The sequence below is a fragment of the Rattus rattus genome, chromosome 11 (genome assembly GCF_011064425.1).
Source record: "Rattus rattus isolate New Zealand chromosome 11, Rrattus_CSIRO_v1, whole genome shotgun sequence".
NCBI classification, from domain to species: domain Eukaryota; kingdom Metazoa; phylum Chordata; class Mammalia; order Rodentia; family Muridae; genus Rattus; species Rattus rattus.
In genome coordinates this window covers 40,598,221-40,625,515 of record NC_046164.1, presented here as the reverse complement: position 1 = coordinate 40,625,515, position 27,295 = coordinate 40,598,221, and the positions used below count along the sequence as shown (strand labels likewise).

General features: G+C 35.9%; 1 protein-coding gene across 8 annotated transcripts in view; it reads left to right on the top strand.

The window, feature by feature from the left end:
• Epha5 (EPH receptor A5) overlaps positions 1-27,295 on the top strand; it is a 353,750-nt gene that overhangs the window by 263,986 nt on the left and 62,469 nt on the right. For 4 of the 8 annotated variants that reach the window (XM_032917099.1, XM_032917097.1, XM_032917101.1 and 1 more), the window contains 2 exons: positions 1,980-2,139; positions 12,930-13,032. In XM_032917099.1, the coding sequence (XP_032772990.1) occupies positions 1,980-2,139; positions 12,930-13,032 (263 nt within the window). Of the gene's footprint in view, positions 1-1,979; positions 2,140-12,926; positions 13,033-27,295 lie in introns of all 8 variants that reach the window. The other 4 variants (XM_032917098.1, XM_032917095.1, XM_032917102.1 and 1 more) reach the window with 1 other exon arrangement.

Sequence of the window (27,295 nt, the reverse complement as noted above, 5' to 3'; positions counted from 1 at the left end):
TTCTCTTCACAAACTTAAACTTTCTTCAAAGAGCTGAAAATAATATTAGCAAACAGATATTGAATCATTTCCTACTTAAAGTTATTGCTACAGTCATAGCCAAACAGAAAATGTATCACTTAGAATCTATGGTATTTAGGCTCAAAATTAAAATATAGTGAATGCTATAATTGGGTTTATTCAGTCATAAACTTGAGCATCCTATGAACCCTCAGTAACTACAATAGATTATTAAAAAACTCTTTACAATGTTTAAGACTCCTCAAGGAATGACAGTTTTTCACTGCTGTCCTCTTAGCACCAACACAATGGTTAGTAGTAGTAGTAGTAGTAGTAGTAGTAGTAGTAGTAGTAGTAGTAGTAGTAATAGTAGAAGAAGAAGAAGAAGAAGAAGAAGAAGAAGAAGAAGAAGAAGAAGAAGAAGAAGAAGAAGAAGAAGAAGAAGAAGAAGAAGAAGAAGAAGGGCTCATGAATAAAGAAATTGCTATTAAGGCTCACCTTCTGACATTTAATTGTGTACTTTAACTCCCCTATAAAAAATGCTGGATTTTCTCAATATTTTACAGATTAAGCTCTTAATCTTTGCATTCAAAACAAAAGATCAACAATAGTCCAAAAAGAATCAGAAAACCTATTTCTATTAGAAACTAGACCACCCCTATCTAGAGGTGAATTTGGATATAACTAGGGCCACAGTAATTTGATAGCATGAGGTATGTGTGTGAGGACTGATTAGCTTTAGGGCCAGTGTGCTTACAGGTTTAAATCTTACGTAGTATTGGTGGTGAAACAGAGAGTGGTTAGAAGTTACCTTGATAGAGTGGAACCGTGGATGAGTTGAGCGTCCCTTCAATCATGTATATTGATCCGTAATCGGTCTTCATGCTCCTTACTTGTTTCATTCTTGCCACATTCTGATAAAGACACTCAGGCAATAGATCGTATTCCAGAGTAAAAGTGACCGTATTATACCAGCATGTCAGTCTGCGATCAGTGTCGCGGTAACTGCTGCGGATCATCCTCAGACACAGAGGGGCCACATGGCTGGTGAAGACTTCTGTTGTCTCTCCAGTGGGAACATATTTTCTTCGTTTAGCTTCCAACTCTTTTTTGAATGCGTGTTCTCTTTGTAACCACTGAGTAACTTGATTTCCCTACAACAGGACCTTTTATAAAATGAAAATAAAACGCCCTGTATTCTTGAGATTTTCTTTACTGCTTCCCAGGTTTAGATCAAATCAGTCAAACCTCAGGTGTGTTGGAAGCACCCTTTTCTTCTCACCTGCTTTAAATATGATTAAAAATCTAATCCGTACATTTAAAGCTTACGTCTAACATGAGCGCACAGGAAATAACTTCGGCATGATGTGAGATGAACAAACACGTTAGGTGTACTGCAAGACGGCATTCCCTCAGAAACAAGCACTTAGTCTTAGAAAAATGCCGAGTGCTCAACAAAGCTCTCCTGTAATGTTTTTAAAGATTCATTCTCTGTGTGTGTGTTGGGGGGTGGGTTTCCGGGTGTGTGTCTGGGTCTGCAGTCATGGAATTGCAAGAGCCTCTAGACTTAAGAAAAGGGCCTCAGACCAGTTGAAACCGGAGTTACAGGTGGTCGCTTGTCATTCTATTGGGAGCTGAGAACTGATCCTGAGTCTTCTGAAGGCCAGACGTGCCCTTGACCCTTTCTCTAGACACGCTTGTACTGGGATTAAATGTTATAAATTTATTATTGCCAAGGCACATATGACAGATCAGTAAAAACAATGTCATCAACTTCTGGAAATATTTGCAAGCAACAAAAGTGCTTCAAGGGTAAGAATTCAAGCTTTGGTTTGGTTTTCAACACCCGGATAATAGAAAAGTCTTTGGTTTCTGGTCCATTTTATGAGTTTTCTGTGTTTTGTCATTACTTCCTATGTTGAAGACTGATTTGTTTATTTATTTATTTATTTTGGCCTGTATTACGTGTACGATTCCAGGACCAAGAGACCAGCTACACAATTATCAAGTCTAAAGAGACCACTATTACGGCAGAGGGCCTGAAACCTGCGTCTGTGTATGTCTTCCAAATTCGAGCACGTACAGCAGCAGGCTACGGCGTCTTCAGTCGACGATTTGAGTTTGAAACCACACCAGTGTGTAAGTCATTTTAATTACTGTCAGCTCTTGTCTCCGTAATGGTTACCAGAAGAGAGTCCGTGGATCGATAGGCTCCCGGGGCTCTCTGTCAGTTCCATCCTTTCCCATCTCTCCAGTCCCGACCCCTTCAGGTAGGAGGCCTCTGCCATGCTATAATAGTAGGTCTGCAGGTTAACACTGTGTGTCTCGCCTCCTTGCTTTGGTCCACCGGGAGCTGCTACATCAAGCATCTTAAGAAATGTTTAAACCGTGCTTTTAAAGACTCCGTTCCCCCAGGTGCCATGCTTTATTGAATTATTGCCATTTACTTTTTACTTGTTTTATTGAACTATGCTACTTTAGTCTTTCTAGGAAAATTCTACAGGGAGCTTCCTTTAGCATTGAATTTGACAAGAAAGCGGTGCTTTCAGAATCCAATCTGATTTCCTAAAGTAAAAATTAAATCTGTGTCAGAATCTTGGAATGGAGAATCTGGAAATGGTTCTGAAATGCTCTGCGGTGCCCACTTCTTGTTCAATTTCATAAAACATAACCTCGGGCTTCAACAAAAGGTATTAGATCACTTGTCCTAAAGAAAACACATTAATGCTAAATTAGAGTACAAAGCTATGCTTCGTCTATGTGCAAATGAGCTGCTAATATTGGTTTTCTGTTAAGAAGGAAACACACATGAGGAATGTAAAATGTTATGTGTGTGGGTATGTATTTGTGACTGTATGTGTGTGTGTGTGCACACATGCATCCTTGTGTACTTGTGTGAATACGTCTATGTGTGTATGCTTCACCTAGCTCCATAATTTTCACTGAAAAAGAAAACACAGTTTTAAAAATAAGAATATAGTTATTGGATTAAATAACTCTTGGAATTATTATTAAAATACAGTTTTAGAAAAACTCATAAGACATTGCCCTGAAGGAAAAAAATTGCTTTTCAGTTTAAAGCCTTTGTAATTGATTTACTTAAATAATTTTTTTCAGTGACAAATGGGATCCCTAATGCTACCTCACTACCTCATTACATATTGTAAAGAAAAAGATCTCATTGGTAGAAATTACTTCTTTTCTATATTAAGAAAATTGTGTGCATGAGATTAATTAAAAATACAGACTTTGATTCAAATGCTTTTAAGTAAATTTAATATTTCAAATGAATTAAATCTTTTAAATAAATTTAATATTGTATTTTACATAGTCAAAAATATATAAAATATGAAATACAAGTTATTTGATTGCAAACTTTAATCTTAAAATGGAATTTTAGAAAAAAATAAGTTATGAAACCTGCTGATTGTAATAGCCTTAGTTAAAGGTATATTCTATTAGTGTTGAGTCCTGCTATAGCCTAAAACTCTAGGAAGAAAGTATATAAAAACATTATATACAATATATATCTATATACATATATACATATGTACATATGTATATATTTCACATTTATTATCATATAAGATTAGATGCTATAAAATTATAGAAATTTAAAATCTCAAGTATGATTTTGTTTGGGATTTGTTCAAGCACTACCTTTTCTTTAGGAATTCAATACTCCATTCTTTATATTTACTGAATGGTAGTTTTTTGGTGTCCCCTTTCAGCTACTATCCTTTGTATCCCCATCATGTGTCCCTCCCCAATTTTCCAGTTGATAGCCTCTTATTATTTGATTGTTATTAGACTGTACTGTCTGCCTCTTGTTACCTATGATTAGAAATTATTTTTATTTGAATCTCTACGTACACATTTTGCAAGCATTTATACATATTGTGCTTTACATATTATCTTTTAAGCTTCATGATAAATCACCTCTAGGATACAGTTCTATAAGAATGCAGAGGGAAACAATGTGCTTAAGTGCCCTAAGGGATGGCATTTTGGAGAACCAAAGTAGAAGAGCCAGGTATTAATAATGACAAAGTCCAGAGATTTTGATTTCCTATTTTTGAACTGCTTTGTAAAGAAGCGTATAGAAGTTGTGTTCACACTAAATTATTTATAATTTTATCCCTTCTCTGGAGACATAGATTTTCCAAGCTGATACATAATGCACCATCATGAAGATCCCCTTTTGTTTCTCTTCCTGACTGTACCCACAGATTGAAAAACAAAACTTCATTCATTAGTGATAACTGAAATCCATTAGCATTTTGTGCCAATTGCTTTTCTGTTGCTGTGATCAAATACCATGGCCAAAGCAATCTAGAAAAGAAAGAATTTATTTGAGTTCAGTGGGTAATAGTCCATCACTGCAGGGAGACATGAACAAGGCACAGTGGGAGTGGAAGAAAGAGAGGAGGACACATCAAACTTTGAGCATGAAATAAACCGTAAATGATGCAATGTTTTAACTCTCAGACCTACTTGAAGTATCTACTCAAGAATGCTGCATCACCTAAGTCCCCACAAAGAACTCTACCAATTGTAGACCACGTGTTCAAACATCAAAGTCTACTGGGGATATTCTCACTCAACCAGCAATATGTGTTTTCCCTTTTAATTTGGCATCAGGTCAAGGATTTAGAGGAGCCATATTATATTACTTCATGATTATATTTATTTTTGTTCTAGGTTTTGATTTACACTGAGCCAATTTCTCCAGCAAAACACACACAGACACACACACACACACACACACATATACACAGAGAGAGAGAGAAAGAGAGAGAGAGAGAGAGAGAGAGAGAGAGAGAGAGAGAGAGAGAGAGAGAGAGAAATGGACAGAGAGGGAATTAGCAGATATACATATAAGTACAGGCAGCCGTATAGTAAGCAATATAGCTTAAAATTGTAATATCACAAAATAGGTAGTTGGAGACTTCCCCAGGAATTACAAAATGTAGAATGAGTAAAACTAGAAAATAAATCAATGAGAATTCCTTATTTTCTTAAATGATATCTTTCAACATATTTTAAGGTATTTTTAAACTTTGTATCAGTGTTTTCAAAATATTTCTCATCTGGTCTTCAAAAATTAAATTATTCATCACCTATTACTTACTAAATATACATAAGACAATGAGAAACTATACTACTTAAACATTAGTATCTTTAATATTAAGCAAATTGAATAGATTAAAAGAGTGACCAGGTGTCACTTTTTCTATAGCCAAAGAACAAAGAGCTATGTAATTAAGAAGGAGAAGACATAAATTCTTTTATTAGGGTTAATATACTAATAATAGAATTTGGTGCTTTTTCAGGAAAACAAATCAATCAATTGATTGAACTAATTTTTGATGTTGTATATACTATAAGGAATAATTCACAAATCACAATATTGTTTATGTCTTTTCTCAACCTGTGAGGGTAGAAATGCTATGTAGGTGTCAGTTTTAAAGGTGTTCAGTTTTCTGTGATTATTATTATCCACATAAACAGAAATATTTACTGAACAAAATATCTGACTTAATCTTTGGAAGTATATGATTATTGGAAACCAAAATTCGACCTTAGGATTAATAACTGTTAACTGATGTTATAAACAGAGCTTTATCTATTGGAGGGTAAGTGAAGAAGACAGGAAAAAGGAGAGAAATAAAGAAAAGAGAGGGAGGAGGAAGGGAACATAGAATTCATCAAGTTCAATCACATAAAGATTTGTGGTGAGAAACTGGCACAGAGAGCCCTGGGAATTAAACATCCATAGATGTTGACAATAGAAACAAAAGAAATGATCCATTTTGGTTGCCCAAGCCACAGGAAGACACAGTTTAAATTGTGAGATATATGTTCCAAATGCAGAAATTATTTATCATAGTGCAGAAATGTAAATGACATACTCATCAAATTCACAAACATCACACGTGGGCTCAGAAGCAGAAGAAAGTTTTGAGAAAGGTGGAGCAATATAAACTCTTTCATTAGATGAGGCTCTGTCCATATAACTCACTCAAAATGCCGACAAATAGGAACAAGAAGGTAAATAAAACAGAAGAAAATAAATAGGAACCAATAAACAAGCATATGTACCTAAATAGGTTAGCAGTTAAGACATTGTATTAAGGTCTTAGAGGCAGCAAAATGGAAAAGGAATGGTTTTAACTATGACATGAGATTTGAGAGAGAGAGAGAGAGAGAGAGAGAGAGAGAGAGAGAGAGAGAGAGAGAGAGAGAGAGTATTTATGCCAAATCACAGGGTCTAACTTGACTAGTCCAGTTTTTCTAGGAGGCTTGACATTTCTAAAATGTAAGAAAGTGATGGTTAATGCCCAGGAAATAAGAACAAGACTCATTATAGGGATAATTTTATTTCAAAATGAATGAATCAAATGTGTGAATTCAAGTTGGAGTGGTCTCCTACTAGAAATAATACAAAACCTGTTCAATATTTAACTGGGATTTTAAAAATATTTTCCTTATTGTTTGAAATATTTGTACAACTGTACAGTGTATTCTTTTCAAATTTTTTTATTCATTTTTACACTCCAGATTTTATTCTCTTCCTGGTCCACCCTCTGACTGTTCCACATCCCATAACTCCTCCCCACTAACCCCATCCACACCTTCAACCCCATCCTCATCTCCATGAGGATATCCCTACCACACTCACCACACTAGACCTCTAAACTTTCTGGGGCTTCTTGTCTCCTAAGGGTTAGGTGCATCTTCTTTGTCTGAACCCAGACCCCAAAGTCTTCTACTCTATATGTGTTGGGGACCTCAACTCAGCTGGTGTATGCTGCCTTGGTGGTGATCCAGTGTCTGAGAGATCTCAGGGGTCCAGGTTAATTGGAACTGCTGTTGCTTCTACAGGGTCACCCTCATCCTCAGTGTCCTCCAGCTTTACCCTAATTCAACCACAGGGTTCAGCAGCTTCTGTTTATTGATTGGGTGCACATATCTGCATCTGACTCTTTCAGCTGCTTGTCTTTTGTAGGGCAGTCATGATAGGTCCATTTTTGTAAGCATCCCATACCCTCAATAATGATGTCAGGTCTTAGAGCCTCCCTTGAGCCCACTTTAGGCCAGTCATTAGACCTTCTTTTCCTCAGGCTCTTCTCCATTTCCATCCTTGCATTTCTTTTAGACACAAAGATTTATGGGGCCAGAGTTTTGACTGTGGGATAGCAACCCCATCCCTCACTTAATGCCCTGTCTTTCTGCTGGAAGTGGGCTTAACAAGTTCCCTCTCCCCACTGTAGGGCATTTCATCTAAGGTCCCCCCTTTGACAGTCTCTCACTTCCTAGGTCTCTGGTACATTCTGGAGAGTCCTCCCAACCTACTTCTTCCTGAGGTCGCCTGTTTCCATTCTTTTTGCTGGCCCTCAGGGCTTCAGTCCTTTCCCCCACCCAATACCAGATCATGTTCCCCTCTCCCTCCACACCTATCTCCTTTCCCTCTCAGGTCCCTCCCTTCTCTTTTGTGGTTGCTTCCTTCCCTTTTCCAAGGGGGACTGAGGCATCCTCACTAGGGTCCTTCAGGATGTTGACTTTTTGAGTTCTGTGGACTGTATTTTGGATATTCTGTACTTTTTTTTTCCTTTGCTAATATCCACTTATTAGTGAGTACATGCCATGCATGTCATATTGGGTCTGAGTTACTTCACTCAGCATAGAAGTTTCTAGTTCCACCCATTTGCCTGTAAAATTCAGGATGTCCTTGTTCTTAATAGCTGAGTAGTATTCCATTGTGTAAATGGACCACATTTTCGGCATCTATTCTTCTGTGGTGGGACATCTGTTTTTGTTTTGTTTTCCGGCTTCTGGTTATCACAAATAAGACTGCTATGAACATAGTGGAACAAGTGCCCCTGTGGTGTGGTGGGGCATCTTTTGGGTATATTTCCAAGAGCGGTATTTCTGGGTCTTTAGGACATTCTATTTCCAATTTTCTGAGGAACCTCCAAATTGATTTCCAAAGTGGTTGTACGAGTTTGCAATCCTACCAACAATGGAGGAGTGCTCCTCTTTCTCCATATCCTCGCCAACACATGTTCTCACCTGAGGCTTTGATCTTAGTCATTTTGACTCGTGTAAGATGTATCTCAGGGTTGTTTCAATTTGCATTTCTCCAATCACTAAGGACTTCGTACATTTCTTTAGGTGCTTCTCAGTTATTTCAGAATCCTTTGCGATGATTTCTCAGTTTAGTACTATACCCTATTTTTGGTGGTTAGCTTTTTGAGTACTTTATATATTTTGGATATTAGCCCTCTATTGAGGTAGGATTAGTGAAGATTTTAAAGACTTTGTCCCAATCTGTAGGTTGCTGATTTGTCTTATTGATTATGTCCTTTGCCTTGCAGAAACTTTCCAGTTTCATGAGGTCGCATTTATTGATTCTTTATGTCATTAGAATTCTGTTTAGGAAATTTCACCCTGTGTCAATGAGTTCCAGGCTCTTCCCAACTTTCTCTTCTATTAGATTGAGTGTATCTGGTTTTATGTTGAGGTCCTTGATCCATTTGGACTTGAACTTTGTGCATGGTAACAAATACGGGTCTATTTACATTTTTCTATATACAGACAGCCAGTTAGACCTGCATCATCTATTGAAGATGTTTCCTTTTTTCTCCATTGAATATTTTTGGTTACTTTGTCAAAGATCAAAGGAGCATGGTGTGTTGTTTTATTTCTGGGTCATCAATTTTATTTCACTGATCTGTCTGTACCAATACCATGCAGTTTTTATTACTATTGCTCTGATGGTGATCCCCCCAGCCCTTCTTTTATTGTTAAGAATTGTTTTCTCTATTCTGGGTTTTTTGCCTTTCCAGATGTATTTGAGAATTTCTCTTTCCATGTCTTTGAAGAATTGTGTTGAGATTTTGATGGGGATTGCCTTGAGTCTGTAGATTGCTTTGGTTAGATGGACATTTTTATTATGTTAATTCTGCCCATCCATGAGCATGGGAGATCTCTCTATTTTCTGAGATCTCCTTCAATTTCTTTCTTGAGAGACTGGAAATTCTTATCATACACATCTTTCACTTGTTTAGTTAGAGTTATCCCTAGGTATTTTATTTTATCTGCTGCTATTGTGAAGGGAGTTGTTTCCCTAATTTCTTTCTCAGCCTGTTTATCATTTGTATAAAGGAAGGTTACTGATTTATTTGAGTTAATTTTATATCCAGCCACTTTGCTGAAGTTGTTTATTAGCTGGAGAAGATCTCTGGTAGAATTTTTGGGGGTTGCTTAAGTATATAATCATATCATCTGCAAATAATGTTACCTTTAATTCTTCTTTGCCACTTTGTATCTCCTTGATCTCTTTTCCTTGTCTTATTGCTCTAGCTAGCAATATTCCAGTACTATACTGAATAGATATGGGGAGAATGGCCATCCTTGCCTTGTCCCCAATTTTATTGGGGTTGCTTCAAGTGTTTCTCCACTTAATTTAATATTGGTTGTTTGTTTAAAGTAAATTGCTTTTATTATGTTTAGGTATGAGCCTTGAATTCCTGATCTCTCCTATACTTTTAACATGAAGGGGTATTGTATTTTGTCAAATATCTAAGGATATGATCATGTGATTTTTCTTTGAGTTTGTAGATATCTGTTAAATCCATTTGGTTCATAACCTCTATTTGTTTCACTGTGTCTCTTTTTTGTATCTGTTTCAATGACCTCTCCTTTGGTGAGCGTGTGTGTTGAAATATCCCACAATTTTTGTGTGGGGTTCAATGTATGTTTAGGAAAGTTTGTCTTTGGTAAAGTTTATTTTATTAATGTGGGTGCTCTTGCATTTGGGGCATAGATGCTCAGAACTGAGACTTACTCTTGGTGGATTTTCTTTTTGATGAATATGAAGTATTCTTTCTCATTAAGCTTGATAACTTTTGGTTAAAAGTCTATTTCATTGGATATTAGGATGGCTTGTTTTTTGGGACCATTTGCTTGGAAGACTATTTTGGATAGTTTTATTCTGAGATAGTGTCTGTCTTTGTTATTGAAGTGTGTTCCTTATATGCAGTAAAATGCTGGATCTTGTTTGCATATCTATTCTATTATCTTATATCTTTTTATTGGTAAGCTGAGTCCATTATTATTGAGAGATATTAAAGACAGATGATTGTTGATTCCTCTCATAATTTAACCAAATCCATTTCTGACTTTATTTACCCTCAAGGTTTCTCACTCCCATCTATGTATACTTTGTTTTTACCTCATAGAGTTCAGTTTGTACTGCTAGTATGTACATGAATGTAGGACTGTTGCATGGACCAAGTTTAGTTTTCTAGAAATAGTATGAGGGTGGATTGAGAAACACAATTCCATATGTAATCTGAGTTTAAAGATCTGTAAATCAAACCTTGGCTGGTGGTACTGGTTTGTGATAGTGGAATGTTTTTCTCCCTGAATAATTGATATTCCATATCTAAGTTCCATTTCATTGAAATTGATCATGAGTTGATACAAACATTCATGTTAAAGACCATGTAAATTAATCCAGATGACTCAGAGAGTAAGAGCAAGTGAATTCAGCCAGTCAATAAGCGCATGACTGACTTCTACAAGAACTTGGGCAGTCTCTAGTGGATAAATAAGTTCAAATTAGTGTTTACTTCCTGATATTGGTGCTTATAGTATGGTTATGCAAAGTATGCTCTTTTCAGAGTTATACAGAATCATGGTCTTTCAGTGACATGATATTGTGCCTATAACTTTTCAAATGGTTCAAGAAATGAATGTTGTACTTGACTTCCCTAGGTTTCTGTAAGTTTGTGGTTGCCTCCAAAAATAAATCTAAGAAAAAAACAAAACAAAACAAAAAAGATATCCTCTGATCTCCAGACATACACTAACACAGCTACATCTAAACACACACACACACACACATACACTCGCACACGCACAAACACACACACACACACATACACGAATGAATGAATGAATTAATGAATGAATGAATAAATACTTGAGCATTTTGTAAACTCCTTTGAACTGTGATTATTAGCCAAAATTAGAAGATGACTGGAGAGATAGCTCAGTGTTTGAGAGCAGTGGCAGTTCTTCTAGAGGTCTTAGGTATAATTCTCACCACCCACAAGAAGGCGCTCATTCATTTGTAACTCTAGGAGATCTAATGCCCTCTTCTGGCCTCTGAGGGTAACAGGCTCAGATGGGGTACACTGACACCCGTGCAAGTAGAGCACACATGAACATAAAATCAAAACAAGCACATATTAGAAAAGACAAGAAAAGGGAAGGTAAGGAGGTGAACTTGTACACTACAAATAGTCTTACATTGCTTGTAGCCTAAGAATAGAATTTTAATTTTTTTTTCTTTCTTAATTTTTTTAAAAAAATTATCTTTAATCTTTTTTTTTTCTACAGTCCAGTCATTATCCCCCTTCTGGTCCATCCTCTGACAGTCCCTCATCCCATTCCTCCTCCTCCATCTCCAAGGGGATATCCACTCCTTTCCCTTCAGCCCCGACCCTGTAGGCCTCCCACTACTTGGGGCCTCAAGTCTCTTGAGGATTAGGTGCATCTTCTCTCATTAAGACCAGGCCAGGAAGTTCTCTGCTGTGTATGTGTCGGGGGCCTCATATCAGCTGGTGTAGCTGCCAGGTTGGTGGTTCAGTGTCTGAGAGATCTCGGGGGTCCAAGTTAGTTGAGATTGCTGGTCTTCTAATGGGGTCTCCCTCCTATTCGTCTTCTTCCAGCCTTTGACTAACTCAACCACAGGGGTCCCCAGCTTCTGTCCATTGGTTGGGTGTAAGTATCTGGGCCAAACTCATTCTGCTGTTTACTTATATCTTATTATATAAGCTGTTGAAAATATCTGAGTCTGTAGAATGTCCTGACTGGGCTGATATGTAGGTCAAGGCAAGGAGTTGGTGATAAAATGAGCTTGCCTTGGACAGGAATAATGTAGGCTTACAAGACAATACAGAGAGATGTGAAGTTACAAATTATATAGACCAAAGAGGTGGTAAAAAGCAAACAAAATTTACTTGGTATTAGCCATTGGAGTTCATGTACTTGGTATTGTGAAGTTGTACAAGCACTGCTCTGAATCCCCAAAATGATTCTGTCACTAAACAAGACATACATTCGTTAGGTACCCTATTCAGAGGGCAAGGAAACCGAAAGGAAATTAGATTTGCTGTACATGTTTCTTAGATATTAAAAGAAAAATATCATACTTATTTAGGTACAACTACCTCAACATTTTATATTTACATTATAACATTTGTATGGATGAAGTTAAAAATCTCTAAATCCATGTATTTAAAATGTATAGTAAAACAAGCATTGCAAATTTATCTAATCTATTCAGAAAGCCTTAAAGTTTGATAATTTTCAGTGATCCTACATATAAAATACAGTGACTCATATTCTGCATGGAGTTACACTATTAAGTTATATTTAGAATTTTTGTATTGTGTTTTATTTCTGCAAGGTCAAAGCCCTATTATTTTGGGCATTTTGTCTACAGAAAAGAACTCCTGAGCTAACACATGTTTGCTAGAGAACAACAGCTGGGAACTCTCAAAATGTCAAACCCTGAATGTTCAACACTTTCTTATATACATGAGTGTGTTTGAAGTCACGGATAATATTCCCCTTAACCTTGTAAAATGTGGTACCCAGGTACTGTGAAATCTTCACTCTATTTTTATGATAGGCAGAAATAATCACTGTCTAGTGATGCCCTTGTTTTATATTTGGTGAGTAAATATTTTCTCCTTCTGATGCCTTCTGAGATCAGGTATTATAAGGGAACCATAGCTGGGTTTGTGTGAATTGCCTAAACTACGAAACCATTACCTACTGGGAAGCAGCTTACATTTTGAGTGCTTGTGGTCCCTTTAACTACAAGTTCCTTTTTCTCTGTCTTCTATCAGCAGTTGCAGCATCTAATGATCAAAGCCAGATTCCCATCATTGCAGTGTCAGTGACGGTGGGAGTCATCTTGTTGGCAGTGATGATCGGCTTCCTCCTCAGTGGCAGGTAAGGGAGGAAAGAGTTTCTGAACCTTTGCAGCTGCTCCCCTCCTCACCTTGATCCAACTAGGAAGCTGTTAAGCGCATCCTAAAACAAATCAAAGAAACAGCATGCCAGTAGATAATGTCTATGTGTGCCTTAGTTCTTAAGTCTTATCTTTTATGTACTGCTGCCAGTTGTTATCACACATATTCTCCCCTTCTTAACATCCTCTCTACGCTGCACAGGAACAGCACTAACATGATACCCTGTACTCTGATATTAATAGAGCCATACTGCTTTTCAATAATACAATGTATTTCTAATTCTGCATATTTTCTGTCACAAAATAATTTATCATTGCCTGATTCAATTTTGGAAGCTGCCTGCTAAGCGATTTGAAAGATAGGGCTATCATTTGTATCTGGCAGACAGTCTGGAAAAAAAAATATATATGTGTATATATATATATATATATATATATATATATGAAATGAGCAAACTTTGCAATGACTACTTTTATTTCAATTTCAACACAAAGACATCAATTGTTATGCATCCTTACTGAATATGATTTTTACTGAATGCTAAGCAGATAAATAACAAAATCCCACGTATTGTATAGCTACCTTTCCAGTTTGAAAATGGGAGGTAGGCCTACAGAAGACATTATTTAGATGTTTTATGATAGATTATTATTAAACCTTCCTAAAAGTATATATGGATGAATAAAGAGATCATTCATTGCTTTCTTATAACAAATACTTTTCTATATATGTAAATGAAGCAATGATTAAAGATATTAAACTAAGGACAACTGCTTGTTTAGAAATGGGATGTGGTGTCATTATGCAAAACTGGACAAAACGCTCTAACAGAAACAGTTGAGGTTGACAACATGGGACTATTTAATATAAGGTTCAAAAAAGTCATAAAATCAATTTATCTTCAGTTTTTTGTAAAGCTTACACAGCAATCTATTGCTTAATATTGATTTGGGAACAGCACCTAGTCATTTTGGAAATTTATAGCTGAGACATACCTCATGTTCTTTTGAGGAACATTACACCCAAGCTGTCCAGGGCACCTGTTCTGTCCTGCTCTCTTTCCTTCTCTTTGAACCAAACTAAGAGAGAACATGAGCTAACATTCCTCCTCCTGCAGGGTCAGATGACATCATCAGCCCTTGCAGGAAAAAGAGAAACAATCAAACGAACAATTTTGCAATTAAAGACCAAAAATTCATTGAGAAGTAAATAGAGGCTCTAATATTATCTAAGCAATTTTTTGTGTCCATGAAATTTATGCATTTTGTTACGTTTGCATTCTTTAATTTTAAGGCGTATTTGGGGGTTTGGTTGTTTGACAGAATTATCTTCAGCTCTTGTGTTTTATTTTGTATAGAAAGATTAGTTTGTGCTAATCTTTCTATCTACCTGAGGTCTAAGTGATGTGGCCTTTGGAAGGCTTTTCGTATCTCCTTAAAGGGTTTGAATGTCGCAGTTTTTGTTTGTTCTTAAGATAAGTTGTACTTATCTTCCTGTAATACCTAAGTTGTCTCGAATTAGCTCAAATGAGATGCAGTGAAAAAATTTAGCACACATTTAAGAAATTATATTAGGGCTCTGGGAAAATATTGAAAGCTCTCACGGATGCTCTGTACAGATAATGAATTACACTTATTTCTCTCAGTCTTAGTCGGGGTGACTATGCCTTTGATGAAACACCGTAACCAAAGTAAGTTAGGAGCAAAAGGTTGATTTACCTTACACTTCCACAACATAATCCATCATCGAAGGAAGTCAGATCAAGAGCTCAAACAGGGCAGGGATCTAGTTCGAGACATCGATGAAGAGGCTTTGGAGTGGTGCTCCTTGCCAACCATGGCTTGATCAGCCTGCTTTTTTATAGAACTCAGGACCACCAGCCCAAGGTTTGCACCATGCACAATAGGCTGAGAACTCCCTCGATCAGTCACTAATTAAGACAATGCCCTAGAATAGAATAGCATTTTGGCATTTATTTTCAATCCTGGTTCCCTTCTTTCAGCTAACTCCATTCTATATCAATTAACACAGAGGCAGCCAACAAATTCCCTCTCTGTAACAAATCAAAAGTAGGGGTTGGGGATTTAGCTCAGTGGTAGAGCACTTGCCTAGGAAGCGCAAGGCCCTGGGTTCGGTCCCCAGCTCCGAAAAAAAAAAAAAGAAAAAAAAAACAAATCAAAAGTAATTGATAAGCATGTATACCTGCTTAAGGTCGTCATTATTTCCCTCTCACTCTGAACTTGCTTTTTCGTTGTTTAACTGCTATAATAAGACACTTTAACGAGAGGTCTCAGGTATATATATTTGCCAATATTTCTGCTCACGAAAATAACTTGTTTTCTCAATGGCACAAAAGAGATCATTCCATTTTATTTTAATATATCACAAAATATCTATGCTATTTATATGCAAAATGTGATGATATTGAACTTCGCAAAAAATTGCATTTGTAGGAATGACTTTTTTTAATTGTTTGCAACGGATGGAAAAATTATATTTGGAGTGTGTCACATTGAATATTTTAAGATTAAACTGTTGCAAGAAAATGTCACCTTTTTTTCATTCCTTTCAAGATAAAAGGAAGTCAAACATAGGCATTCATAACCCTTCTAAGGCTTCTGTTGGCTAGGTGTCCACAAATCTCTTAGATTCTTTCTAATTATATGTGGTTTTAGAAAACCTACAATTGTATTAAACTTGAAATAGGCATTTTTTTTAATGAAGTTGAAAACAATGTCCTCTTTACAGGTGTCTATTTTTTAAAAGTCCATTGGGCTTTTACTTCAAGGCACAAACCTTTCTTTTTACTATATTCTTTCTCAGTGCTATTTACATTTCCCCATAACATTACAGAAGAACTGGTACACTCCCAGAAAACTGACTAATTATCCTAGGACTATCACAATGTTAGCCCTCTGGAATGTAAGCAAACTGTAACTGTTCCTTTAATCTCTCTCTTCCTCTCTAACAGTACTGAATGCTGATATGCTTTTTATATCGTGATTTGTTTTTTCTCTTATATTTACGGTTTCTTAAATGCAGTTGTTTACATTTGCGGCTTTTTGAAAAAATTTCACAAGTCTCTACTTAAATGAGAGACAGAGCTCCACACTGCTGTTTTGATTTTAGGTTTTTGTTTCCTTTTCTATCTTTAAGCTAGCTTTTTGAATTTTTTTTTTGCTTTAGAACATAAGAGCCCAAATTCTGAAAATTGATTCTGACCCACTTTTAGTCTAATATAAAACTCAAATAAGAATTTAAAGGTAGATTAAAACCGAAGTAAAACTGACTATACAGAAGCAATTATTTTACTTGACTCCTTCTTAATTCAGATTTTATATAATTTGCAGTTGCACATAAAGACCAAAGCTTAAAGCACTTATGCCAATTTTGAAATTGGAAAATAAAAAGCAAGAAAAATATCCTGAAGAAAGGATTTGTTTTTGCCACTAAGTCTTTGATGAGATTTTTTTTAAGACTATTCATTTGTGACTTTCATGTTAAGATGTTTCTAGGATGATAAATTTAGTATGAAAAGTGGCTTACTGCCTGGAAAATGTTATATATTTTTTTGGACCAAAGTTCTTCTTTTCTTTGTTCTGAGTATGTGAAGAATCTAGAACTAGACTTCGCTGCTCTATGCTGTTGCCTATGGGTCTCATTAGGAAATTGACACTCAATTCTGTTCAAATGTCTCATTGATCTTTCAGGTAAGTTTGTTTCTTTAGGGATGAATGTACACTGTGTATGTATAATCACCAGTAAGAATTAAGGCATGGGCGACAGCAGAAACAGAAAAGTAGTTTTCAGTAAGACATCATTTTAACTTTTCCTTATTTTAGTTGAAAAGATAACAGTGAAACTTCGTTTTTGCAATTTTTTTTTTTTTTGGTTTTTTAGTTCTATCAGACTGTAAAGCACCCAGCCTTCACAGATATCATGACGAAGGGTTATTGAGATTCCATTACACATCCCTGCCAAGGTTGCTCCTGTGCATTTGAGATTATAAGAACAATCACTTTGGCTCAAATATTTATATTTTATTTTAGTAGACTTATAAGTAGACTTAATTTCCCAGAGATGCATTACAAGGCCTTTAACGGGAACAGGCTTTCATTATAATTGGAATCTGTATTTTTCTCTTTGTATAAAAAAGATAGTCTGATTACTACCCTCACTGATACTAAGCACTATATGAATTCTTATAAATAATAAATAGTTCTCTACAGAAGAACACCACGCTTGTTTCAGAACCACTAATTGTGCAAGAGTTTTTAGTACACACACACACACACACACACACACATATATCTGATATATATATATATATATATATATATATATACCAGAATTCACATGTTAGATTAAAAACTATCTGTAACACCAGTTCCAGGAGATCCAGTGCCTACTTCTGACCTGTGCATGCACCAGACACATATGCACAAACCACCACATATGTGCAGGCAGAACTCTCATACAAATGAAATCAAAATAAATAAATATTGTTAAAAGAATAGAGTTGGGATTCCTTATGTGAGTGTTTTGTAAGGCTATAAATTACTTTTAAAGCCTTCTTTTCAGAAATCATTGCCCAATGCTAATATGAAGGTAATAATATTGTCAAGAATAATTATAATATTGACTTGTAACTATTATGCCTAACCCATCAGTGGGTACCATTCTCAAGACTCACGTATACTATTTCATCACGCCGTGTCTCAATACTGAATCTGTTTAATTTATGGATGACAAAATTGTATCCCTGCTGTTTCTTGAACATTGTTACAAATGGTCCTTCTTGAAGACTTTTTTCTCTGGCCTTTCCTACTCCTTCATTCTCCATTGCCTAGAGACCCACATGCTTTATTTCTTATTCGAGTCTATACTGTATATTATGCTTTCACAGGCACTTGCTAAAAGGACGATCCATGCTTCTTTCTTCTGCTTGCTCCAGGTGGTTTCTCAGACGTGTGTGTTCAATTGTTTGTTTTACTCCTTCTTTCTCCTTCTGAAAAATGTAAGAGACAAGACGGTAGGGAAAATAGTTACTGAGGGCATGTTGTTTGCATCCAACACTACTGTTTTTTGTTTGTTTGTTTTGTTTTGTTTGTTTTTGTTTTTCCTGGTGTGTGCGTGCCTGCGTGCCTGCGTGCCTGCGTGCCTGCGTGCATGCGTGCGTGCGTGCAGGCATGGGAGACTGTAGGCTCCCAGGTGACATAGGCACATGTGGAATCAGAGGACAAGTTTTCAGCAGCTGGCTGGATCTCTCCAATTAGTTTTGAGTCAGAGTCTCTACATTGGTTTCTGTTGCTACACTGTGCATTCCAGCCTACTATCTGTCCTGCAAGCTTCTAGGAGATTGTCTCAGTCAGACCCATGTTGCAGTAGCTGTGTGTCAATCACATCTGCGTGCTCCTCCATTCAGCTTTTGGTTCAGAGGATTAACTTCTAGTCATCTGGCTTTTAGAGCAAGCACTTTTCCCTGCAGTGCCATTCATCTCTGTAAGCCATTTCTCTTTCCTTGACTACAGGAATTTCTCATAATTTGTAACCATGTCATGTGCCAAGCATTGTTAAGAAAATTTTTGATTTGTACTATTGGAGTAGGCAACTTACACGTAAAAACCTCTCAGAACAATCAGTAGAATTAGTAAAATTCATCTTAGAATGTAATGTCCAATTGAGTCTTAGTACTAAAGTGGATTATTTCTGTCTTTCTCTGAGTTTACCTGGCAAATTATCCTTTATCTCCGAACATTTCTAATGTCACCAATGCCATCATCATTCTACCTTTAGGTAAACTTCTTAATTTCACTTCTGTATATCTTTAAAAACTTTGTATATTGAATTACTTTCAGCTATCGGTTACAGCTATCTATTACAGTTTTATTTTTCTTATTTTGTTTGTTTGGTTTTTAAGATAGAGCTTCTCTGTGTAGACTTGGCTATTTTAGGACTAGCTCTGTAGACCAGGAAAGTCAAGACCTCAGCGATCTGACTGCCTCTGTTTCCTGACTGCTGGGAAATATCAGATATACATACATACATACATACATACATACATACATACATACATACATACATTCTGTGCCCAATATTTCTATCTGAATGATACATATATCAGAGAAGGAATATCCTGGCAAGGAGTTTTATAAGAGTTTGCATAGTTGTAGGGCACCAATTCATCTTTGGATTAATGGTAATTTTATCAAGATAATGTTTGATTTCAGTCCTCTTATGCTTCATTTCCAAAGCCAAAGATAACAGGTTTAACAAAAGTTTTGTATCAAGTTCCAAAGAATAAGTTAATCAGCATTCCACTGACAATTAACTAAGAGTAAAATGAAGAAATCCTTCTCTTAATGCATGGTCCCGCACAGCAGACACCCATGCTGGGACTCACTGTAAAGCTTATTGGCTGCAAATGAGAAGACTGGAACTTACTGTGCACTGACTCTGACACCCCCTTTTCTTGGCACAAGTTTGTACACACTTCTCAATGTTTAATTTTGGGCAAGTATCAAGACCTGCATCAATCCATTCTTTCCGTTTTAAATTTTCTCCATTCTTTACCTAAAGCCTTCTCTCCTTCCACTGAAATGTTATTACAAGGTATAAGTCATGTCTCATATAAATTATAACCTTTACATCATAACTTTAGTTCTTTGTGTGTTTCTTCTCTTTCAATAATGTAGTCTCTCCCTACTGTGACTCACATTTGATCTAACTGAATGAGTTACTCAAAAACTATGGAATTAAAAATAACTTCACCAATCACCATTTGATGTGATTTGCACATTAGTAAGGATGGTAATTAGGAAAACAGAGTCATGTAGTAACTCCAACATGTGATTTACGAAATATCTGCCCACAAATGTGTTTTCTTTGTAGATAGTAAAGTTTTAATACATCACAAAATATAATGATTTGAAAATATGACAAAGAGTTAAAAAAATTCCAAACTCCTTCTTATTCAGGAGCAGTTGCTTTTATAAATAATAATATCAATAAAGCCATTTGTATTTCTCTCTCTATTCTCTTTAGGGCATGATAGACATTTTGATGTCTTTGGCCTATCTAAAGTAACTGGGTTAGTTTCAAACTTGTAAGATTCCAGGAAGAAAATTATATAAAAAATGTTTTAATATATCACTATTCAATTTTGAATTGTGGTAAATAAATATTCATAATCCCAAACACTGCCAACGATTTTATAAAAGAGTTCGTGAGGATGAGACCTCAAATGCTTCTGAATCAGCCATGGGTGTGACTTCATCGAGCTATAAGAAATCTAGGCTGACATATTGAGTTAATTTCCGAGACTCGTGATCCCATCTATCTTCCCATAATTACAGGTGGTTGGTTTTTTTGTTCAGAAACTCTGAATTAAAAAATTAGTGAGCAAAGCATAATTTATTAATGACTAAAATAGGTTTTTCTTTTTTCTTTTTTTTCTTTTTTTTTTTCGGGACTGGGGACCGAACCCAGGGCCTTGCGCTCGCTAGGCAAGCGCTCTACCACTGAGCTAAATCCCCAACCCCGATGACTAAAATAGGGATGAGGACAGAATGGTGTTAGGAATGCTGGGAGCAAAGCGAAACTAATGGCCGCTGTGAGGAGTCAGTCTTTCTGGGTAACTGTCCAAAGTAGGGTTATTGGCTCAATGGATCAGCAGCCTTGGATACACCACCTGAATGGTCAAACATGGAAACATTACTGTATATCGCAGTACAATGTATTGAATACAATATTTCAAAGAACAATTCTTGGCATGGAAACAAGTAATCCATGGCAGTGATTTGCAGTGGTCCACACTGTCTTCAGAGAGAACCTAGAGATGTTTGTATGTCACCCATTATGCAACAAAACCAAACCCAGGCCTAAGCCACAGGCAGACAGCCCTACTTTTCCTTGCATGTGCATTGCTTAAGCTCCATTTCTGTATGAGAGTGAGTGATTCCTTCCTATGTGGGATAGTGAACCGTAGAAGCCAGGAGAAGGTAGGCTGTACTAGATCCTGCCTGTTCTCGGAATTTCACTAAACCTTTTGAAGGCCATGAGCTTCACGCAATCCGAAATGCAGTTCCATGGTGAAAATCAATAGCCCTTCCTCGGGCCAGAAGACAACGTCAACATCAGCAACAGCCACAAAACCAAATTCCCTAAGAAATTGCCAGGAAACAGTAAAATGTTCCAAGTGATTTCGAACGTTGGCTAGTATTGATTGAGAGCTGAATGATAATGAATCAAAAATCATTGTTTAGATTAGCAACTCAGTTTCAAACAACTGAATTCTTTATTGAGTCAATGCACTGACTTCTGATACAGTTGATGGTGTGGTAGATGTCATTATACAAATCACTGTGTATTAGTCCAAGTTTCTTATTGCAAAAATTTCTTTACCCCTAGTCTTGTCTTTTTCTTCTCACAGACATTGATTTCTTTGCATTAGATCTTTGGCAGGAGTGGACTTTGGTCCATGTACATTTTTCTCTTTCTTGCGGCCATAATCATTAAGGAAACAGTGTGTGTTGCCATTAGCTATTATTCAGGGGCCATTACTATTTTTTACTGTTCTTACTTTTGCTAATTACGTGTTATCCTTTCTTACTATTTAAGATTTAGTGCTGGGACTTCCCTGTCTTTCACAGACGCTGTTGGTTGAGTTTTCTGTGTCTTGTGTGAGAGTAGACAGGGAATTGTTGCATGAGTAAACATAAATCATGCCCCAAAGACAAAATAATTAATATTCACATACCTTAAAAAGACAGGGCTCATCTCGCCCTGTGGGATGACCAAGTATACTGGAATGTGGCCACAAGGAAATTGATTTAAAGTGTGAAAACTTCCCAACCGTAGCCTTTATTGAGGTTTCTTTGAGAAATGTAGAGGTAAGCATACAGTGAAAGGTTAGTTACTTTGGGTCATTCTCCAATTTTTGACTTCTGGGAGCTTCCTTACACTTGATCCTGTGCCTGGAATGATTAAGGTTCCAGAAATACAGAGACTTGTTAGAGGGCATATGATGCTAAGTTACTGAGTTTCAACCTGAAGCTCATTGCTTTCTGTGAAAAAACGAAAAAAAAGGATGAATTCTAAAAGGAACAATCTCTCTGTATCTCAAAAGTTGTTTATATTTGGACTAAAAACTAGGGAATATTTTAATATTTTTTCTTTTTTCTTTTTTTTTCTTTTTTTTATTACTTGAGTATTTCTTATTTACATTTCGATTGTTATTCCCTTTCCCGGTTTCCGGGCCAACATCCTCCTAACCCCTCCCACTGCCCTTCTATATGGGAGTTCTCCTCCCATCCTCCCCCCCATTACCACCCTCCCCCCCAACAATCACGTTCACTCAGATTCCAGTCTTGTAGGACCAAGGGCTTCCCCTTCCACTGGTGCTCTTACTAGGCTATTCATTTGCTACCTATGAGGTTGGGCCCAGGGTCAGTCCATGTATAGTCTTTGGGTAGTGGCTTAGTCCCTGGAAGCTCTGGTTGGTTGGCATTGTTGTTCATATGGGGTCTTATTTTAATATTTTGATAAAATATCAAATTCTTCATATCACATTCATTTCCAAAATTCTATACATTTTCTAGAAGCTTTGACACAAGGGAACAGTGTATGTCCAAATTTTAATACTTGGGTGATTGAAAATGCTTTTAAAAACAGAATATAATACTCATGGTGCCTGAGTATCATAATGTCTACTCTTTCACATTCATTTTTATTTCTTTATTTACATTTTTCTGATTGATATTTTGGAAGGATTGTTTGCCTATTATTATTTATTATTATCATTATTATTATTATTTCTAGCATTCTTGTTACATATTCCAGTTATTCAAACGAGGGTCAGTATATATGAACATCTTTTGGGGGGGTGAATGGTAGATACAACATTTGAAGTACATGAGCATTTTTAAGAGCACTAATACATATTGCTGAGTAACCGTTTATATAACATGGTACTAATTAATATTTATAATAAAGCGTGGATTCATCTAGTGGTTTCTACCTTATTAAATCTTTTCTATTTTAATATGATAAAACTGGGTATGCCTTTCTGTTCTTATTTCAGTTTTGAGGCTAAGTATGTTCATTTATATACATGCAAACTGTTGATGTATGTTATTACAGGTATATACTATATAATAAATAATATATTATATACTTTATATGTTTATAAATTACAGGTATGTACTATTTTCCCATTCACATTAACAAAATCTTATACCTTTAAATAGGGAAGGTTGAGCATGGAAAGTGTCTATTTTTCTTTGCCATTTTAGTGATCTTTGCCTTAATATGAGAAAATGTTAATTTTCTTAATTTTCACAGCATTAGGTAAATGTTTATTACTACTGTTAGTGTTCCCTAAAGTTCTTGTCTCTGGTTTCCAAGTTTTAGTGCTCACTAACAATATCAATCGAAGTTTGGTCCGTACTTATTCTCTGGCCAATTGTCCAATTCATAGTAGCACCATATTAGTTTAAATTTTATAAAACCAAATATTTTTAATGTCTGATCAGGTAAATATATTCATTGTAGGGGTTCCAAAATCACAAGTATAAATCAATTATATAATTTAAGTACACTGTACGCCAATATGTGTGTGTGCTTGTACAATTACATATATAAAGTAAGTATAAGAAAATTTATGTTATGTAAGTACCTAAAGCAACTTAGATTTTTCAACATCATCATATTTAATATTGATACCCATGGTTACTACTGTAATAAATGCTACTAAAATTGTCTTTTCTAAACAAACAAAATTTGCTATGTGGAATAAAATACTTTGACTTAAAGTTTAACAACCATGCCACTCTTGTGAACTCTTGGGTTCTCACAATACATTCTTAACAAAATGCAAGCTTTCCTTGGTCCTTGATAAGTTCATTAAACATGTATAGTTTCATTCTATAACAGTGCAATTCAGTTGTAACTGAATCCCTAGTCCCTTTAACTTTCCCACCTTTGTAGTCATAATAGGCATTTGTCAAATACAGAAACACACAAGTTGTGAGAGGAAAGAAGTGTTATCAAAACATGCATGAAAATTTCAAAGAACTAATAAAATATTTTACCAGTTTTAAAAGAATCAAACATGTACCTAAGTTATAAATCATAGTATAGGAAACATTTATATGCTAGAAACTGGCTTTCATATTTCTTTGACTTCGGTTTTTAAAACTCACTCACATCTTTAACCGCCATCGCCCTTTTTATTAACACCAGAACACTTGGAAAATGTGTTTTAATCAGATATGTTAATAAGTAGCCTGTGTTTTTTTAAGCAAGGAATAGTAGAATCATATTTATTCATATTTTTCAGTTCTCAGGTGACTTTTTTGTCTACTTTCATTAAAATAAATAGAAAATAAAGCTGAACACTTGAAGCTCCTGGTGACAATCTTGTGTTCTTCTATGAGGACTATGAGGTAGACTGGATTCAAAGGAAAATGAGAGACAATGACTAAAACATAGGCAGGATCACTGTCTGGACAGGAAAGCAGCTGGAGTTTTCTCAGGATGCATCACCTTCTTACAAAGCAGGTTGACATAAGGAAACATACTGGGTCTAGTAGGCTATAGGTAATGTGCAGTACTTGTTCACCGAAAAACAAACAAACAAACCGTGAATTTTAGAAGGCTGCAAATTTGAATGAATGCATTTTAATGGAACAACCAGAGATTCTTAAGAAACAATAAATTGAAAACATTCAGAAAGAAGGGGAAAGCAGCCAATTTTTTAAAAAAGATATTTGATAAAACGTTATTGAACAGCTTTATAAGTGTGTGTGTGTTGGGGGAGACATGTGATCCTAATAGGAATTGTTGAAATGGGAGTGTGAATTGGCTTCACAGAAGCCACGATTTCTAGATAATTTCACTGCTTCTAGTTAGTCCCAAGTCAGAAAGAAGAGAAGGTTAAAATGAAAGAAAGTGGCAGTTACTAATGTTAAGTTCTGGCCATTGGGTCTAATTATTAGAAAAGTTACAATTGGCTTCCTATGGTATAGCTTCCCTCCAGCTAGCCTTATCTCCCGTCTTTCCTGTTTCATGAATCATGTACAAACACAATTTTAAAGCATAAAGAAGTGAATTGTTATTCACACATGCAAATGTATAATATTACATTTTTCTGCCATAAGATCCTATTCATATAATATCTTCATGGCCACACTAAAGGAGAATATTGCTTCCAATGTGCATATTATCTTTCTGTTTGATTCAGTTCCATAAGGATTGAAAAGTGAGCTACAATACCTGTCCTTTGATATTTGAATAAATGAGTCTAAGTACACAACAAACTAAAGTATAAAATAAATGAAGACATAACAAATGGCCGGCTGGCTGGCTGGCTGGCTGGACAGATGGATGCATGAACAGACAGATAACAAAACATCATCAAATCAGGTGCTAAAACTTTTAGCAGAAGTTTCCTGTGGAAAGCTCATCAACTGGAGTTCCCAATAGAGAGTCCTATGCAGAGCAGAGCCTTTCCTCACAGAGGTTTCTAAGTGGCAGAGCAAATAACAACAGCTAGAGATAAGATAATCAAGCTGAAGTCTCACCACAAGAAGCAGAACCCAATCCAGGGAATTTGAAGAGCTCAGCTGAAATTCTGATCAAGCTTTCGCTCCATGAGTGGTATTTTCATAATTGAACTTTCAGCTTCTTTTTTCCAATTGTACACATTTTTATTTGTTTATACGCGGGATAAACAGTCGGAGTTGATAGACCATCTTCCTCAGTGGTCCTCTTCCCTTCCCATCACAGAGCTGGGGCTGTCACGCAACCCCACACCGTGGACGTATTTTGAGACTAATGTAGTCAGATCTGAATGGGAAGCAAGCTGTCGATGCTGCTTCCAGAGCAGGCTTTTAGGTGAGCTCAAACAACTCCTGACAGGTTATCAATTGAATCTTTTTTCCAAAGTTTGCTTTAAAATAGAAAGAGGACAAGGAGAAAATAAGAAGAGTATGATTTAAGAATTTTAAACTTATAAAATATATATCAATATATAAACTCATAAAATATATATCATAAAATATATATCAATTATAGATTTTATTTTGCAAGATGTAAGAAAGAAAGGAAACATGGAATTCTGGTAGGTGGAGGGACATTATAAATGGACATAACTGAGCTTTCTAAAATAAATTACATGTTCTAAAGTGAGCCAGGAACATCCAAAGTTTTAAACTTCAGAAGGAGTTTTACTGTAGTCAAGAGTTTGTGCGTTGTATTTACTTATCTCTACCACACCTGACCAAGATGAAAGCTAGTAAGATTTTTAATAAATTTCCTCTTGTTGGCTTTGTTGGAGGAGAAACCCTTGGTCCTGCCAAGGCTGGACTCCTAGTGTAGGGCAATGTCAGGGTAGGGAGGTGGAAAGGGGGGTGGTTGGAAACGGGGAAGAACCCATGACTACTAATATCATGTCTAGGACAACTGTAATTTCAGAAGTTATTTATGCAAAACAGTACATCTAATTTAATTGTCTTACTAGAATTGGTCCTCAATATGCATGTATGTATGTATATGTATGTATACATGTACATAAATGCATACACATGGCTGTATATGTATGTATACATGTATATATGTATATACATGTATGAATATATATTCATGTATAGTGTATATGTGATTTAAATGTATCCTGTTACATTCTGACTCTGATGGAAGTTACACAGCAATATCATTCTTGCAAAAATACATTTCTGGTATGCTATGCTGGCTTTTAACATACACGGAGAGGAAACTGAAATTTGTTTTGAGGTAGCTTTGCACTTGTAGTCCAGCAGCTAAGGAAGATGAATAAGGACAATTCTATAGCTTCGTTATTTTATGAGACAAATAGTGAAAATAATCAAGTGACTGGCATTGAAATATAGAAACACACAGGAACCTTTGATAAGACTAATCTTATAATTAATGGAAACCTCTACAGATACATATTAGAAAAAGTCTTGTTCTAATTGTTAAGGATACTATAGCATGTATAGTTACCTAGCTGTGTCTAAATAACGTCATTTGTAGACAATGTAAATTAATATTGTAAACAAATTGCAGGAGATTATTTGAAGTACAAACAAGGAAACAAATTGCTCACAAGCACCTCCATGTACTTTAGAAGATTTTATTTTCATGCAGACAATTAATATGCTAATTATAAATCTTTCCATTTTATTAAATAAGCAAATTCTCTCAAGGCTGTTACAATACAAGCA